General features: G+C 35.2%; 1 protein-coding gene across 1 annotated transcript in view; it reads left to right on the forward strand.

Moving 5' to 3' along the window:
* MS3_00010924 (uncharacterized protein) overlaps window positions 1–17,264 on the forward strand; it is a gene marked incomplete at both ends in the record, with an annotated part of 69,208 nt that overhangs the window by 8,327 nt on the left and 43,617 nt on the right. The window contains one exon of the mRNA XM_051219336.1: window positions 8,576–8,751. Coding sequence (XP_051066565.1) covers window positions 8,576–8,751 — 176 coding nt within the window. The remainder of the gene's footprint in view (window positions 1–8,575; window positions 8,752–17,264) is intronic.

Genomic DNA, 17,264 nt, shown 5'->3' on the forward strand with positions numbered 1-17,264 from the left:
GGTTTTTTTTACATTATGACGGTCGAAAAGTAGTTGGTTATATTTTTGGAATATAAATATTTCGGTTACGAATTGATAAGCTTTGAACAAAATTGGAAGGCCAACATCTTAGCATGTATACTATGTATTGGAAAGATCTTGGGAGTGGAGATAAACTTTTTATGATAAAGTATGTATTCTTATTTTGTTTTTAATTATTAATGTTTTTAGTTTGTAAGCAACTGAGAATTGACAAAATGAAGTCATTTTACTCTACTATGATTGTTCTTGTTTCCCTAAAGTTATATGGCTTTTTATCTACTTACCGAAACAATGCAGAGCTTGACAACTTAATACATAAAACGAAGTTAGTTAATATATCACGAAATAGAACAAATAAAAGGAAATCAACATCGGAATGGGAATATTAGTATAGGTTAGGGCGAAATTTAAGGGACATGTTGAATGATTGTTGTAAAGAAGAAAGTCCTATTAAAGACTCATTGTATGGTAAAGTTGTTTTCAAGTTATGCTAAAAATGCGACCATCAACTACTTGTACTTCATTATCCGACCGTTGTTGCTACCTTGACGTGGTGGTCGGGCTTGCCTATCGTGATGAAGCAACCGAGCTATACTGGCTGGAACAACCGTTCCTCAAGGTCCTACCATGTCAGACAGGTCGGTTGAAGAGCGGTAAGACTAAAAGCAACAAACCCAAGGTCCGAAGGAGAAGTCGTACTGCTGACTGTACAGAAGTGTGACAGCAGTAAGGTGTTTCCTTCGGACAACCAGCATGACAGCGATGCTGCCTTCCCACAAGGAGGGGTGGGGTTAGAAAAGGTCGACCCTAAAAATACACACCTCACGGATTTCCGTCTCCGGCGGTAAGGCCCTTTGAAGAACGGAGCTAACACGTCAAAAACCTCCCACGAAAAGCCGTGCGCGACCGGCCTCAAGCAGTTGTCCCTTGGGCACTGCGGTCACGCTCTCAGGTCACTAAGACCACCTCTAATCCAATTTCCTTTTCAGGTACCTCCAGAAGAACCCTTCCTCGGTGTGGGCAACCGGGAAGTGATAACCGCCCTCATACCTCTAACAGCACCCAAGACCACTGTATTCATAATCAACCTTCCTCTTCAATTCCTATTATTGCTCCTACATCGACTTTCATCTCTAAACTTCCTTTTTCGGCTTCCCCCTCAAGTGTCATCATAGCCAACGATTCTAGTGCTCAAAGCACTGTCCCAGGTCTACTGAAACCTCGCTGCAAACTACACATTGGAGCCTTCAACGTACGCACTCTATGTCAAATCGGTCAACAGGCTTCCTTGGCTAGAACCCTAGAATCTCATACCATTGATGTATACTGTGTCTCTGAAACACGCATACAGGATCCCAGTGCGGTCATTCACTTGACCTCACCTCGGCAAAACGGAGAGCCAACGAGATACACCCTCCGTGTATCTGGTGACCCGATGGCCAGTTCTCGTGAACTGGCAGGTGTAGGCATAGCACTAAGCATGAGGGCGGAACAAGCACTGCTAGAGTGGATCCCGGTCAACAGTCGTTTATGTGCTGTTCGGCTAAACGGCTCCGTAAGAACTCGGAAGGATAGGGACACACGTCGTTACCTTTTCGTCGTTTCTGCCTACGCTCCCACTGACTGCAGCTCAGATGATGTGAAAGATGAATTTTACAGAAAACTATCTGGACATCTTCAGAAAGCTAAACGCTCAGACATATTACTCGTAGTAGGTGACTTTAATGCTCAGATAGGTAGCTTAAACCAAACAGAAAGGCATTTAGGTGGATATTTTAGCATTCCGGCACAGCGAACAGATAATGGTGATCGTCTGCTGCAACTGTGCTCAGACAATCGTTTATTTTTAGCAAACACAAATTTTAAGCATAAGGAGAGACATCGTCTAACATGGCGACCCCCTACACCAAACCAACGATGGACTCAAATAGACTATATTGCCATCAGTCATCGTTGGAGAGGGTCGGTAGAAGATTTTCGCTCATTCTGGAGTACCTGCTTGGACTCCGACCACGCCCTAGTACGAGCACACATCTGCTTGCGCCTCACTGGACGCAAAAAAGTCACATTAAAAAGACCCATTAGAACTGAGTTGAGTTACGAGAAAACCAAAAATAGGTTCCAAGAACAACTGAGTTCACAAATAGGTAGTTCTGAAGACGAGGCTGACCCAGATGTTGCTTGGAAAGACATACAACCAGCTGTGGAAACAGCAGTGACATCTATCAGTGATTTAAACCACAGGGTTACAAAGAACCAGTGGATTTCTTCAAAGTCTATCACACTGATGGATTCTCGCAAACTCGTCCCATCAGGTTCCGAACATGAAGAGCGACAACAAATCAGATCTAGGTTAAGAAAAAGTCTAAGAAACGACCGTGAGCAGTGGTGGCCAACGAAAGCAAAAGAGATGGAAAAGGCGGCGACTATAGGGAACACAAGACAGCTTTACAGACTAATAAAAGAAACTGGAACTAATAAGTCAAGTGTATGTCAGACTATTTCGGAAAAAGACGACACCCTCATCTGCTCTCAGTCCAGACGTTTAGAACGATGGGCGGAACATTTCAGAGAACAGTTCAACTGGCCTTCAGCTACTCTACAACTACCCTCCATTCTCAGACAGTGTGAATGGAACATTGAAGTAGGTCCCCCAACTCTTGCTGAAGTTCAAAAGGCTATAGTTAGTCTGAAACGAGGAAGGGCAGCTGGTCCAGATGGACTGGCTCCAGAGGTCTTTAAGGATGGTGGTCCAATTTTAGCGATTAGGTTGACTAATATTTTAGCTAAGATCTGGGAGTTACACGTTATCCCATCTAACTGGTCACAATCACTTATCGTCCCAATATATAAGAAAGGGTCAAAATCATCCTGTGACAACCACAGAGGGATTAGTTTAACTAATATAATATCTAAAATACTAGCTTCGATAATTATCAGACGCCTAACTAAGACTCGTGAACTGCGAACACGAGAGAATCAAGCTGGCTTCAGACCTGGTCGTGGCTGCATCGACCACATATTCACCATTCGTCAGGTTCTAGAACACAGGCATACTTACCGGCGTCCGATAATGGTGGTCTTTCTCGACTTAAAAGCAGCATTTGACTCTGTAGACCGCGAGATTCTGTGGTAGTGTCTGTCATTGAAAGGCGTACCTCAGAAGTACATAAACCTTGTGAAGGCTCTTTACTCGAACACTACTAGTCGAGTCAGAGCTTATGGCGAACTGTCATCTACTTTTGCAACCTCAAGTGGTGTCCGTCAAGGCTGTCCACTTTCTCCATTTTTGTTTAACTTCATCATAGATCTAATGATGGAAATAACTTTCTCGTCGACTGAGTTCTCGGGTATTGATCTCCATCCAGGAGGTCCACTTATCGACTTAGAATACGCAGATGACATAGTCCTATTTGGTGAAGACGCTGACAAAATGCAGAGTCTTCTGGTAGCACTGAGCAACAATGCCAGAATATTTGGAATGCGCTTCTCTCCCTCTAAATGCAAGTTGTTGCTTCAGGACTGGCGTACGTCAGTCAACACCTGAATTAAGGATAGGGAGTGAAGTAGTCGAACGCGTTGACAACTTCACTTATCTTGGAAGTCTGATTAGTCCTAATGGGTTGGTGTCTGACGAAATCTCAGCACGGATTCGAAAAGCTCGTTTGGCTTTTGCCAACTTACGTCACCTATGGCGAAGGCGAGATATCCGTCTATCAATAAAAGGACGAGTATAGTGCGCAGCAGTCCGTTCTGTTTTAATTTACGGCAGCGAAACATGGCCATTAAGAGTAGAAGACACTCGTAAGCTACTAGTATTTGACCACAGATGCCTTAGAAATATTGCTGGCGTCTGCTGGGATCACCGACTAAGTGATAGTGAGATTAGACGCATATTATTAGGAAATGATGGTAAATCAGTTGATGAGGTTATGAATCTTCATCGAGTGAGATGGTTGGGCCACGTGTTACGTATGTCCGAACACCGATTACCACCACGTGCAATGCTAACCGGTATTGGAGCTGGTTGGAAGAAAGTTAGGTTCGGCCAAACCAAAACGTGGCATCAGTGCTTGAAGTCACTAACTTCTAGTCTCAGCCATGTTGGTAGATGCAGACTACTTGGTTGGGGTCCGCGTGACTATCGTAACCAATGGTTGGAGACTCTTGGTGACATGTCTCAGAATCGATCACAATGGCGTCGGTGTATACACTCCCTGTCTTCCCTTAAACTAAGAGATTAAAATTGCTTCATACCTTTCTTTCTACGAACCAATTTTTTCTTCTTGTACTATATCTCTATATGCAATCTTTCTCTTATATATTACCACCTTTGACCTAACCACTGCTATGAATCCGGTGTTCATCTTGTTGTGCTGATGCGGTATGGCAACCTGGACCGATGCACATATGTGCCTGGTCCTACGTTGTAGCTGACTGACTGACTGTACTTCGTTAAATACTAGTCTCATTTATATAGTCCTATATGTCGGAAAAACAGTTGGTAAATTTATTTATTTCATCTTTTATTCCTAACCACTTTAAGACTGCTTTTATTTTACTGCTTTTCTATTTCACAATACTCGTCGAAAAAGTGGTGGATGGACGATCATATTTCAGCACTTTATTCCGGCAAATACAAATGGCACTTTTCATGTATAATACACATAATTGATTAATCTAATTTTCAGCTAGTAACTTTGATGTATCTTTTGTAAAAGATCAATTCATTATTCAATCTAAATAAGAGATTCAACATTTTTGCTAAATCATATCTCGTTATTATGAATGTCTGTTCTTTTGACTACAAAATTAATTCATGAATTAAAATCGTTTACGTCTACTCATTTAGTATAACATAACCATAGCTAAAATATCATATTTAACATTCAATAGTTGAATACTCTAAGTAATGAAGTTTGAACTTACTGTTAGAGAAACCCAGAGGCATTCTGAGAGTTAAGTATTAAATACAAGAATGTCGTTTTTTAGCAGATGATTCTACTGGATGTTTTACAATTTCCATTCATCAACTAATTCATTTTAATAAGCAAATTACGTTCGTGTAGTAGTTGTGGACTAAACTTGTTATATCATTACAGATACTATTTGATAAGCCAAACTGAAGTAAATAGAATAATATTTTATTCTTTAACTCGATAGTTGAAAGTTAGCCACAAAATCGTACATGTGTTGTTAAAAAGAGTGGCAACTTAAATCCTGTCAGGTTTTACGCTTTTTCAATTGATCAGTCTGCTTTCATACTACCTGCATAAAATCATACATAGGTTATTTTTCACAACCGTATGACTAGCTAAACAATATCACCTTTATGTGATATGACGTGTCTACTCTTAATTCCTGAATAAAATCATGGCAGTAAATGTAATATGTATTTGCTTCATGTTTATTTAATTCTAACTATTTGTTTCATGAAATAAATCAACTTACTGTCGTTATCAAAACCATCTTACTACTACGGACACTAATATAAAAGTAGCGAGATATTCTGTAGATAAACTACCGAAATGAAACTAGTAGCAAATATATATGGTTCGTATAGTACGAAAGTTCTGGGGTGTAAATACAATTGTGGTAAGAAAAATGACCACCCTGATTGTATATCTATCGTACATACTGGTCCTTGTTTATTTTCTGTCGTTCATCTTGTTCGATATTGTTCACCAAGACACCTCAACAATCTATAAAATCTTGAAAAAATTATTTCGAACACCGCATGGTGCTTTTCATACATAAGACAGTGTACACATCTGGTTTTGTATATAGCAATCAAGTTTTGGCATCTCTTTCCTACGCTTCCACTCCACATATATTCTATACATATACCCACACTCGCATATATGTTGAAGTGTACAAATTTTGTGTGTATGTACATTGTGCACTTACTGGTCAGTACTTATTGTATCCGTCACTTGTGTTTATATATACACATTTGCTCTTTTTCAGGTTATACAGACAAATACAAAACAATAAATACTAATTTTTACACCAGATGCATCCAATGATCGTAATCTGGGTCACATTAGAAGCTTTGTAGTCTCTTGTCGCTTTCTTCAGTAAATTAGTTGTAAAGATGTTAACCTAGTACAAACATGTACTTCAAAAGCAGGTAAACGGTTATAGTCTTCTAGTACTAATGAGTATCAGGAGTTTGTTAGCAAAGCAAGCAATAATCTTTTTATCACGGCATATGACGAGCCTCATAGCCTCGAATCTATCGATTGGTAAATGAACCACAAAATTGAAATGCTTTAATCTTTTTCCCTTTAAGCAAGTTTCAATCAGGTTTATTTTTGCGTGTAGTGTTTTGTACACAAGCGTATAATTTTGCTTCATAAGATGACTCAATTTGTTGAACATTAATTCTGTTTTCTGTAGTCTGTTCACTGTAAGCACTAGATCAATGATCTGTTTGTTGTGACTAATTATCTCTCTTCTACATAATCATACAATGTTCCTCCGCCTAAGCAATTATATATAAAGGATGATATGTTAACAAAGTAATATTTACATGTACATACTTGAACAATTACTGAAATTCGTATCGTTATCTAGAAACGGGTAAAAGTAAATGTGGACTGATCAGCCGGAGAACCACTGAAAACCATGGAGTACCGAATAGCTGTTTCATCCTGTTTTGGGGCTCCGATGGTTCGCGCCCATGATTCAATGAGATGGAACTCGGCACTTGGTTATGTTACTGGAGTCACAATATCCGTAGAACTCTGGGTTAGAATCCAATAGTCCACATATCTATTCTCACCTACTTTGCAGTATAGCGTGTTAATCATTGAACCCCATCGGTAGTGACTGTTTTACTTTTTAAGTGATTGGATTTTACTATTCACTGAGAATGTATGTCGAGGCTAAACACTAGTGAACACAAATTCTTGTGTTATTTATCAAATTACATGTGACTATGACTGTCTCTGTTAAATATAAGAACGACAACTAAGTTTAAATTCACCCAAAACTAAGTTATTTGCGTTATATGTTGTTTCTGTCCTATTGAGGCAGTTCTTGCTAACGGGATACATAAGCATTATTCAGTGGGTAACAACTAAGTAATTTTTTACCAGACCAATACACTTATTTCTACCTATTTTTCGTATTTTCAATATGAGATTTGAAAACATCAGTTTTTATCTCTGTTAGCACTTCACTAGTATCTTTCGTGTTGTATGTTTTGATATGTCTAACAAACAACATTCAGATCATCCAATATATTACTAGTCTAACTTTAGTTTGGTGTAGACCGTCTATTATAGCAACTTATCGGTCATACGCATTTTTAAACATGATTTCCACTATAACGCTTGGCCAGATCAGATAAATTGAGAAAAAGGTAGAATGCATAGAAAGCCTTATTTTTTGGATGATAAAATCAACAGCTCATGGATATCAAACATTCTATGAAGCATACATATAGATGGTAATCTGTGGCTAAGGAAAGTATACCTATATTTGATGCACTTTGCTCTCATATTTAGTTTCCAATCTAAATAGCGTTGGTACGTTGTATGACTTGACATAATTCACTGAATTTAATTAATATGTTTCGAGGTGAACTTTATCTTCTCATCCGAGAACAACCACAATTGAGTATCTTTATCTCATTATAAAATCTCAATACATGAAATGCGAATCAATTTTTCAAATTCAGTGTGTATTATGATATCTCAAATGAAAGTTATTTAGAAGTGTTACACGACTGTTCTCCATTATCGTAACTCATGAGGGACTGTGGTTAAAAAACCCAACTTTCAATCCTACTTCTTATCAATAAGAGGAGCCAAATAGTATTATTACCTCTTTTTCAAAAATTTTTTCAAAGTTAAATGCCATTAACTTATACTTAACTACTGGACTACGTTTACATATTTTTTTCACTTTCTAAAGTTCATTTTTTTGTTTTGTTGAACTTTGTATTGAAATATAACACTATGCACAATGACCTGATACAAGTTCATACTGTACAATTATATTAGTACAAGACTTTTCTGTAGACAATATTAAAATATATCATCAATAATTTAATAATGTTTATAAAGATCACTATGTACATATTAATTAATTAATATATATACTACAACAGTGATAAGAGTTCACCATCATTTCTATCTGGATTATCTAAACCATCTACTCAATCAGGACTAATTAACAACATTATGTAGCATGCTTCTTCCGTTTTAATCACTCTATCATTAGGAATTTCTAATTTATACTTATTTATTTCGATCAATGGATAATCAGCATTAATTGATTATTGTGTGAATCTCTGTCAATACTAAATTAACATGTCGTATATTTACTTATTCCTTACTTCAAGTTTTATTTCTTTTCAATTTTTGTCGTTGTCTTTACAGAAATATCTGAGTTTGTCAACTAGCATGTATTTCAAATTATTATTTAAGAGTAATTGAAAAAATTTGTCCTCGTCATTGATAACCACTTTTATGTCATTTTTATTTTTATGACTGTTACTACTGTTTCTTCATTATAATAGATTTTTTCATATTTCATTATATTGTAGGTGGTCGTAAATCAGAGGAATATCTTAATTCTTTATCTGGAGTAACTGGTAATGAATTAAATCATGATAATTCCATTAACATCGATTCAATTTCCGCAACTAACACCAATATTAATGCTCAGAATGATGTCAAATCCTTATCAGTCATCAGATCTACTGGTTTCGGAAATTACATTGTAAGTGTTTCAACTCATCTCAATCGATATTATTATTTGGTTGATAGTATCATATATCGATGAGGTTCGTCTAGATTGATCGGAACAACCGTCCACTTTTTTTAATCATGTCAACCAACGTGTGTCTCAATTAGTGCAGTAAGGATTGATGGGAATGTTTTCTAACTACTCATATATTGATCAGTAGTATCTGCTGTGCATTGGTGCAATTTCTGTTTGTAGATCACCTAAGCCAACCATAATAATTCCTAATTGAACGTAGATGCATTTCGTATTCCTTTTTTTAATTGTGATTTCACTTAAGTGTTCTGTAATACATTCTTTTGAAATGCATGTATTCTTCAGTATACTATGGAAAACTAATAATGTTTTCATTATATTTCTTAATACAATACCTAAATTCCAATTTAAGAAAACACTTAAAATTACTGTTTTGATTCAGACACAGCTCCTTGATCTAAAAATTTATAGTTTATTTTAAAGGAAGTGAAACAAGCTTAGTGAGATTCATCAAACATTTCCCGTTGCTACTACACATGACGTAAAATATTTATATTCATATATCATTAGATCCTAAATGTATGAGGTATAAATATCATATTTATTTTTTTAAAACATATTTACATTGGTTCAATGATTGAAGTCGCAGGACAATTGAGATTACAACAGGATTTGAACCATTAGCTTGCTTGATTATTATATTCCGTATTTAAATTTTTTCCAGTCAAAATGTACTTCTGATAGCAGAATATGTCCTCATAGTTGTCGATTATACATAGGTAGCTTCACATTATTCACCTTAGTTGGTATAATTTCATAACCATATTGGCTAACTCACTCTCCTTACGCAAAACCTTCCTTCTAACCCCGATATTAATTGTTTAGTTAGTTTAACATCTTTTAATAATACTGTGTAGGGGGAACATGCACTATCTACCCATAACCTCCAACTTTAACAGCAATTCTATAGTACACTTTCTCCTTAGTAGAAAACTTCATCATTCTTAGGGTCCGTAAGTGAAATAGGTTTCTGACAAGTGCTAATATAATTTCTGTATCCCTCCTGAGCATTAATTAGCGGTCAAGTTATCAGCTGCTCTACAACTTCATAAAAAACTTACGTGGTCTGCACATTCACTTCTATTATTAAGCAAGCTAGTCTGGAAGTATTATCATGCAAAAAAACACTAAGGACTTTTAAGCTTCAGCTTATGGTATCAAAAAGACCCTACATCTTTACATTGGCGAAAACTAATGTCACAGTGTCTTTCAGATAATCAAGATCAATCAAAAGATCTTTAGATAAAGATTAAAACATAAAAAAAGTTTGAACTCAATAGAATTGCCCCCATAGTTGTCAAAAGTAAACAATTTTAACTCTAAACAATCATATATTGCAACACTTAATCTGATCATTTCAGAGTAAAACTATTCATAAACTCACATAACTTGTAGATCAATTTTCTTTTATTGATTCACTTATCTCTGAGATCAGAATGGTTGCTACAGTAAACTATCAAGAAATTCGCCACATAACGTGGACTCTCATGAAACTGCTAGGCTACACATAATTTATTATTGATTAATAATTCTTATTAGTTTAAGAAAACCTTTTTACATTACTAGCACTGCTATTACACATACACTATTATTCTATCTAAAAAACCCAATAAATCCAAAATATGTACCTGTTCATCAATGTAAAATTCTGTATTTAAATGTTAAGCATGCATAGTATAACTAACGAAAGTATGCATTCACTCTCAGTTACGCCATCCGCGTGATGTTCTGTTGAATTTATTCGATATACTGTAACATGTTATCAATTCTCCACAAACTGTCGTACAAAAGTTGTTGAGTTTATTGTGTTTTTTCCAATCATTATTTTATAATCATATAATGAACATTTAAAATAGCTCATTTATATTGATCACTATGTTAAAAAGTATCTCATTAAGTAAAAAATTGCGATTTTACATGAGGGTCGTGCTATTTCATACACTATAATATTACACGTTTGTAATTAACTGTTATGTGTTTATGAAGTGTATTTATTTATTTTTTAAGCTCTAATATTTCTGTTTCTGAACTCGATACTTAAGAATATAAATAAAAGCCTCAATTATGCTATTGAAGATAGTAATAAATTTCTTATTTAAATGTTTCTAGTGTTCAGTGTTCGTACTTTCAAATATTGTATGACAAAATCATTCAACTTGCAAAATGTTACATCATTTGCAACTAATGTTATTGAATATCCCTCAAAACTTAATACAGATTACCGTATTTGATTTAATAAGTTTCATTACATAGTTTTACAAGTAAGTTTAAATTATAAATGTAGGAAATGTGAATTGGTCTTCTGTAACTTTTAACTAAGCGTTTTCTCAGACTTCCAATCATTCAATTTTAAAAACGTATTGGTTTGTAAAATTTGTTTCTGGTCCTTCATTTTCACATACGTGTTTATTGCTCTTATTTTTAATCATGTAAATATATCCCTTATTATTTAAATGTAACTTTATCTTATTACAATTTACAACTAATAGTCTCTCAATCTTTATTCTTCCCTATCCCTACTCGAGGAATTTTCTTAAAAGAGGAACTCTAATCTCTTATACAATCTATTTAATATAACAATACCGGTAAATTTATGTGCTGTTTTGCGAAACTACACATTACGAAATAAATAGTCGTTAATGCTATCTACCTCATACTTATAGGTCAAATAGTGCAAGCATTAACCGTTTTTGAATCATCGATCTAGATTTTATTACATAAAAGAACTAGTACGGTTCCTTAACTTCAAATATCATGACACCGTGGTGTTGTGAATTCATCAGCATAAATGACTATAGCAATTACATTGATTATCACTTAGGAGATTCAATTTTGTACAGATGTTAATTGTATGTTGTTTAAAAAAGTAAGTAGTATTACCTCTATTTGTAGTGCTGTAAATGTGAGTCATAATATTCCGAGAGAGTTCAAATTCAACCTCTCCCCTCCTAGATTACAGATGCTCTAATGATAATATTTACAAGCCTAAAAATAACTGTATCTGTAGTTAGGTTTGAATTTCTCGTCTAACTGTTGCCGCTTATAAAATTGATAATAATAATAATTAGTGTTCGTAACACTTATTTAAAATCTTAAGTGATGTAACAAACATGTAATCGTGTTGTTTTTCATAATCAATTTATTCCTCTTTACAATTGATTGATCACTGGGTGGTGATCAATTTCATGTATGTCAGATCCTTCTTAGTGCAGATCGAATTCTACTGACCATGACATTGATCATCACCCAGTGATCAATCAATTGTAAATAAATCGCAGTCATACAGGGGGTCAGTCGCGGCCCGGATAGCTCAGTGTTAACGTCTCTGACGGTGAAGCTGGGTGACACGGGATCGGATCCGTTAGGGAGCATCAGCTACCTCGAGATTACAGGTACACCTTACTGACGAGTGCCAAGTAGCACGAAACCTACGTCCAGGGTTTCCTGTTGACTATCTCCAACCACCATCTTATTTAAATTTATTCCTCACTAATATTTCCTAAGGAGTTCAAGAGATTTTCAAGATATGTCCCGGCTGAATGATCTTTGATAGTTGATCTTTATCGGTAAAATTTAAATTCAAATGCTCTATCAATTTACAATTTTTAATGATAACAATCTGTCAATCGTTTTTTATGCAAGGATAACTGCACTTCAGATCTTTTTAGAAATGGATCAAAATTCGATTAAACGATGTTAATTAACAAAAAAAAGTTAATTTTTTCTGTACTACAAAAGTCTACATTAAACGATTACTCATCAGTTTTCTTCTATCATTTGAGAAATAATATAGATTTTGTTCATTTTTGTATTGGTTGTTTGAATCTTCCCACTGATGTTTAGGACTGCAATTGATCAGTCTCGCATTGGCATATGTTCAACTTGTGCGAATTGCCTCGATATTGTCTTAAGTCACAAACATTATAAGTAGAGATGGATGGTGGCTAGCATTGGAATCTAGGATGTGCGTTTGGTTCTACCTGCATCTGAGAACTCAAGTTAACTCAGGAACTCGAACCCAGTGCTATTCGCTTTTAAACGCCATCATGTTATTCACTTAATTTCTGAGTTCAGATAGCCACTAGCTCGTGCAACCTTGTTTTTGGTTTTAAGTAATTTCTAAATAATATTAACCACATTACAACAACAACCTGTGAACAAATGTCAATTTGTTATTTTCAAACCTGTTTCATTTTTCTTTTCAAATCAATTGAAACTTTTATTCTGATTCTTCTCTGTAAGGCGTGTACATAATTGTTCCTAAAATAAGTATATTCATTTCTCTACCCATTTATGAACAAGCACTCGCAAATGTGTTTTATGTATAATTAACTCTGTTATTCCTCTTCCATCATATAATTATTGGAACATAATTAGATCTATTTTTAATTAATAGTTTTGACAATATATATACATACAAACCATTTTAGTTAAATAGAATAAAATTTTCTATCTTATTGCTTCGGGGCTTAGGTTTTCGTCAAGATGAATACTACAGATATCGAAAATATTTAACGAATCAATGGTAACATATTAGGGAATGTGTTATATCTAGAATTGATTGACTGAAAGAATGAGAAAAGTAAGCATTTATTTGTGAACTTGTTTGTTTAAACACTTGACCGTGATCGGTTGTTTCGTAGTTTCAGTACCTGACCGAACTACTTCAGTTTCGACAGCCGAACTGATTTATTTGTAACCATGATCTAACAACATTATGGTTCATATTTTTGTAAGTAAACTTGTTCCTTCCATACTTAATGATGAAAGGAATCATAATGATCACTTATTATCATTTAGCTAATAAGGCCAGTCGATAGTTGAACAGTATTCAAATTTATTGGGGTTTATTTTTTATTATCATGTTTGTTAAAGTATTCTGATACACACATGCTGTGATCTAATCACCAACTGAAGCTGAACTCATATAAACTTTTACAGTTACTTTTGTGTATAACCATGTTAGTAAATTACATCAACGGTAACATATATATAAAGTTGTTTACTTCAAACTACTTTTGAGGCCATATTTGTGGCTAAGAGGCCTATTAGTAGACATTCTCAAGTAAACAGGAAGTAGACTTTTTGTATATATATATATATATATATATATATATATATTGGCAGGAAGTCTTTAGTGTAAAACCACTTGTGTCCATTTATATGCCTGAAAGGGTTTTCTAGTTTTTCAGTCACATACCTATGATTCTGTTTTACGTACGTTCTTATACAAAATGGGGCTTTACATAAGTTAGCTCATAGTAAACATCATTTTAAATGTTTATGGTGTATACAGTCTGGCAATTATATAAATATTCATGAAATTGTTATTATTATTGTTTCGGATGATTATATATATACTACCGATAAAACATTAATGTTTTTCTATTTTCATCCCAAAACACTATTCCTTGCATAAATTACTCTGTGATTATAAGTATTATTCCTCGGCACTATTTTTTTTGCTGTACTTACGGGAAGTGTGCGAAATTGAATCGATACACATTTTTTCTAATGATCAGTTTTCCCTACTTAATATTGTATGCTTCAAAGCAGCCCTCTTGAAACTTTAAATTGAAAGGGAATTTAACTATTTCATTGGAGCTTGAACGTTTTAATATTGTTAATGGTTTTCATAAGTAGTGGCAATATCATAAACAGAGTTTGCTATAGTGCTTTTTTTCGACAGATATTATATTTCTAAAACCAACATGCAAATATTCGCATATTTCTTGATCATTTTTATCAGGAAAGCTGGAAGTTCTGTTACCTAAATATTTTAGATCACTGATTAAACGTATTTCACCAATATTCATTGTTTATTGAAGCATAAATCCATAGTACATGTGTGTGGACTCGATATTTTATTATTATTATTATTATTATTATTATTATTATTATTATTATTATTCCTTGCTTGATCGTATAAACTCTATAGTCTTCCCTGAAACTGAAGATTTTTTGTCACATATTTATGGATTACAGATAATATTTGTTAGAACATTACTCAATTGGACTTAATGTTCATTCTTTGTAATGCTAGCTAAAAGCAGTGAACAACTTTGAGGAATTCATAATTTTTCTAATTACATTAGGGGGTTTATGGAGATAGTTGAATCTTGTAAATTACATCACGGACTGATCATAGTTAGGCATCCATTAGAAACCAAGGAACACTAAACAACTGTTTCATTCTAGTATGGAACTCGTCAACAGTGTGCACCCTTTTCTACCCTTTTTTCATTTTTATTCCATTTGTTAACTGAATTTTTATTTCCGTCATATAAGGTTAGATTGACGCAAACATTTAAAGCATCTAAGGGTCATGAGAAATACAGGAACAATGAAATAAATAAGGATAATAATTAGACAAGGATAATTAATTTGTTTGTAGGTATCATTACCGAGGTTTGTCTTGATAATTTCGAATAAATTGAGCATTGGGTAGATTGTTATAAATAATATATTTGTAATATCCCAAGGAGTAGAAAAATTAGATTTTCTGACGTTTCGTGACTCAGTGGGATATTACAAATATATTAATTTATTTATAATAATTAATGTTTAGTAGAAAGAATTGTAGGAATAGCTAAATGTAAATATGGCTTTTTTAAATTGAGAATCACTGAAAACCAGAGAACATTAATTAGCTGTTTTATTATACTATAGAGCTCCTTAAGTGATGGTTAACTTTAGAACATAACTGTTACAATGAATGTAAAATTGTTTAACATATTTCGATTTATTTGGTTTTCAGCGCCTCTTTATCTTCATTTTTTATCACTTAAATATAAAATAGTTTAGAAAAATGCAATAAAAGTTCTTGTATTCATGCTCAGAGATGGACCATTGCGAATAATAGTTCCTAAGTGTGTGTTGATGCTACTGTACCCAAATCTTGTCTAATCTCATTATAGTTCCATTACTTACTTACGCCTGTTACTCCTAATGGAGCATAGGCTGCCGACCAGCATTCTCCAACCCACTTTGTCCTGGGCCTTCTTTTCTAATTCCATCCAATTGTTCATTTTTCTCATGTCTATTTCCATTTCCTGGCGTAATGTGTTCTTTGGTCTTCCTCTTCTCCTTTGGCCTTCAGGATTCCATATGAGGGCTTGTCTTGTGACGCAGTTGGGTGCTTTCCTCAATCTGTGTCCTATCCACTTCCAGCGCTTCTTCCTAATTTCTTCCTCCACTGGGATCTGGTTTGTTCTCTCCCACAGTTTGTTGTTGCTAATAGTGTCTGGCCAACGGATCCAAAGTATTTTGCGTAGACAACTGTTAATAGACACCTGTATTTTCTGGATGATGGCTTTCGTAGTTCTCCAGGTTTCCGCCCCATATAGTAGAACTGTCTTGAGATTTGTATTGAAAATCCTGACCTTGGTGTTGTTTGACAGTTGCTTTGAGTTCCAGATGTTCCTCAGTTGTAAATATGCTGCTCTTGCTTTGCCAATCCGCGCCTTCACATCTGCATCAGATCCACCCTGTTCATCAACGGTGGTGCCCAGATATGTAAAGGTTTTTACATCTTCCAAATCGTCTCCGTCAAGTGTGATTCGGTTGTTGCATGCTGTGTTGTATCGAAGAATCTTGCTTTTCCGTTTGTGTATATTGAGACCTACTGCTGCTGCTACATTGGTCGTCTTCTCCTGCATTTGTTGTTGCGTTTGGGATAGAAGGACCAGATCATCTGCGAAGTCTAGATCGTCCAACTGCATCTTAGATGTCAATTGTATCCCGTGTTTCCCTTCAGGTGTTGACGTTTGATGATCCAGTCGATCACCAGGAGAAAGAGAAAGGGTGAGACTAAGCAACCTTGCCTGACATCGGTCTTTATTTCGAACGACTTTGTCAACTGTCCTCCATGCACGATTTTGCAGTTTAATCCATCATAGGAATTCCGTATGATATTGACTATCTTCTGAGGCACGCCGTAGTGTCGAAGAAGTTTCCATAGTGTTGTTCTGTCCACGCTATCAAATGCCTTTTCGTAGTCAGTGAAGTTGATGTAGAGTGATGAATTCCATTCAATCGATTGTTCTACAATGATCCGTAGAGTTGCGATTTGGTCTGCACACGATCTATCCTTGTTGGTGGGCCAACATTGATTGGGAGGTCCGTGGGTGCTGCTTCGATGTTGGGTGGGTTCAGTGGGGCTGGTCGATTCAAGAGTTCTTTGAAGTGTTCTACCCACCTATTTCGTTGCTTTTCAGTGTTGGTGATTACCTCGCCTCCCTTGCTTTTCACCGGTCGCTCTAGTTTGCGGCGATTTCCAGAGAGTTTCTTTGTTATGTCACACAGTTGTCTCATGTTTCCTTCTCTTGCAGCCTTTCCAGCTGTCGTTGCTAGATCTTCCATATATTTGCGTTTGTCAGTTCTGATGCTCCTCTTTACTTGTTTGTTTACTTCTGTGTATTCAGCTTGTGCCTTGGCTTTTTTTGCTCTTGTTT

This window comes from Schistosoma haematobium, chromosome 4 (genome assembly GCF_000699445.3).
Source record: "Schistosoma haematobium chromosome 4, whole genome shotgun sequence".
Classification (NCBI taxonomy): Eukaryota; Metazoa; Platyhelminthes; class Trematoda; order Strigeidida; family Schistosomatidae; genus Schistosoma; species Schistosoma haematobium.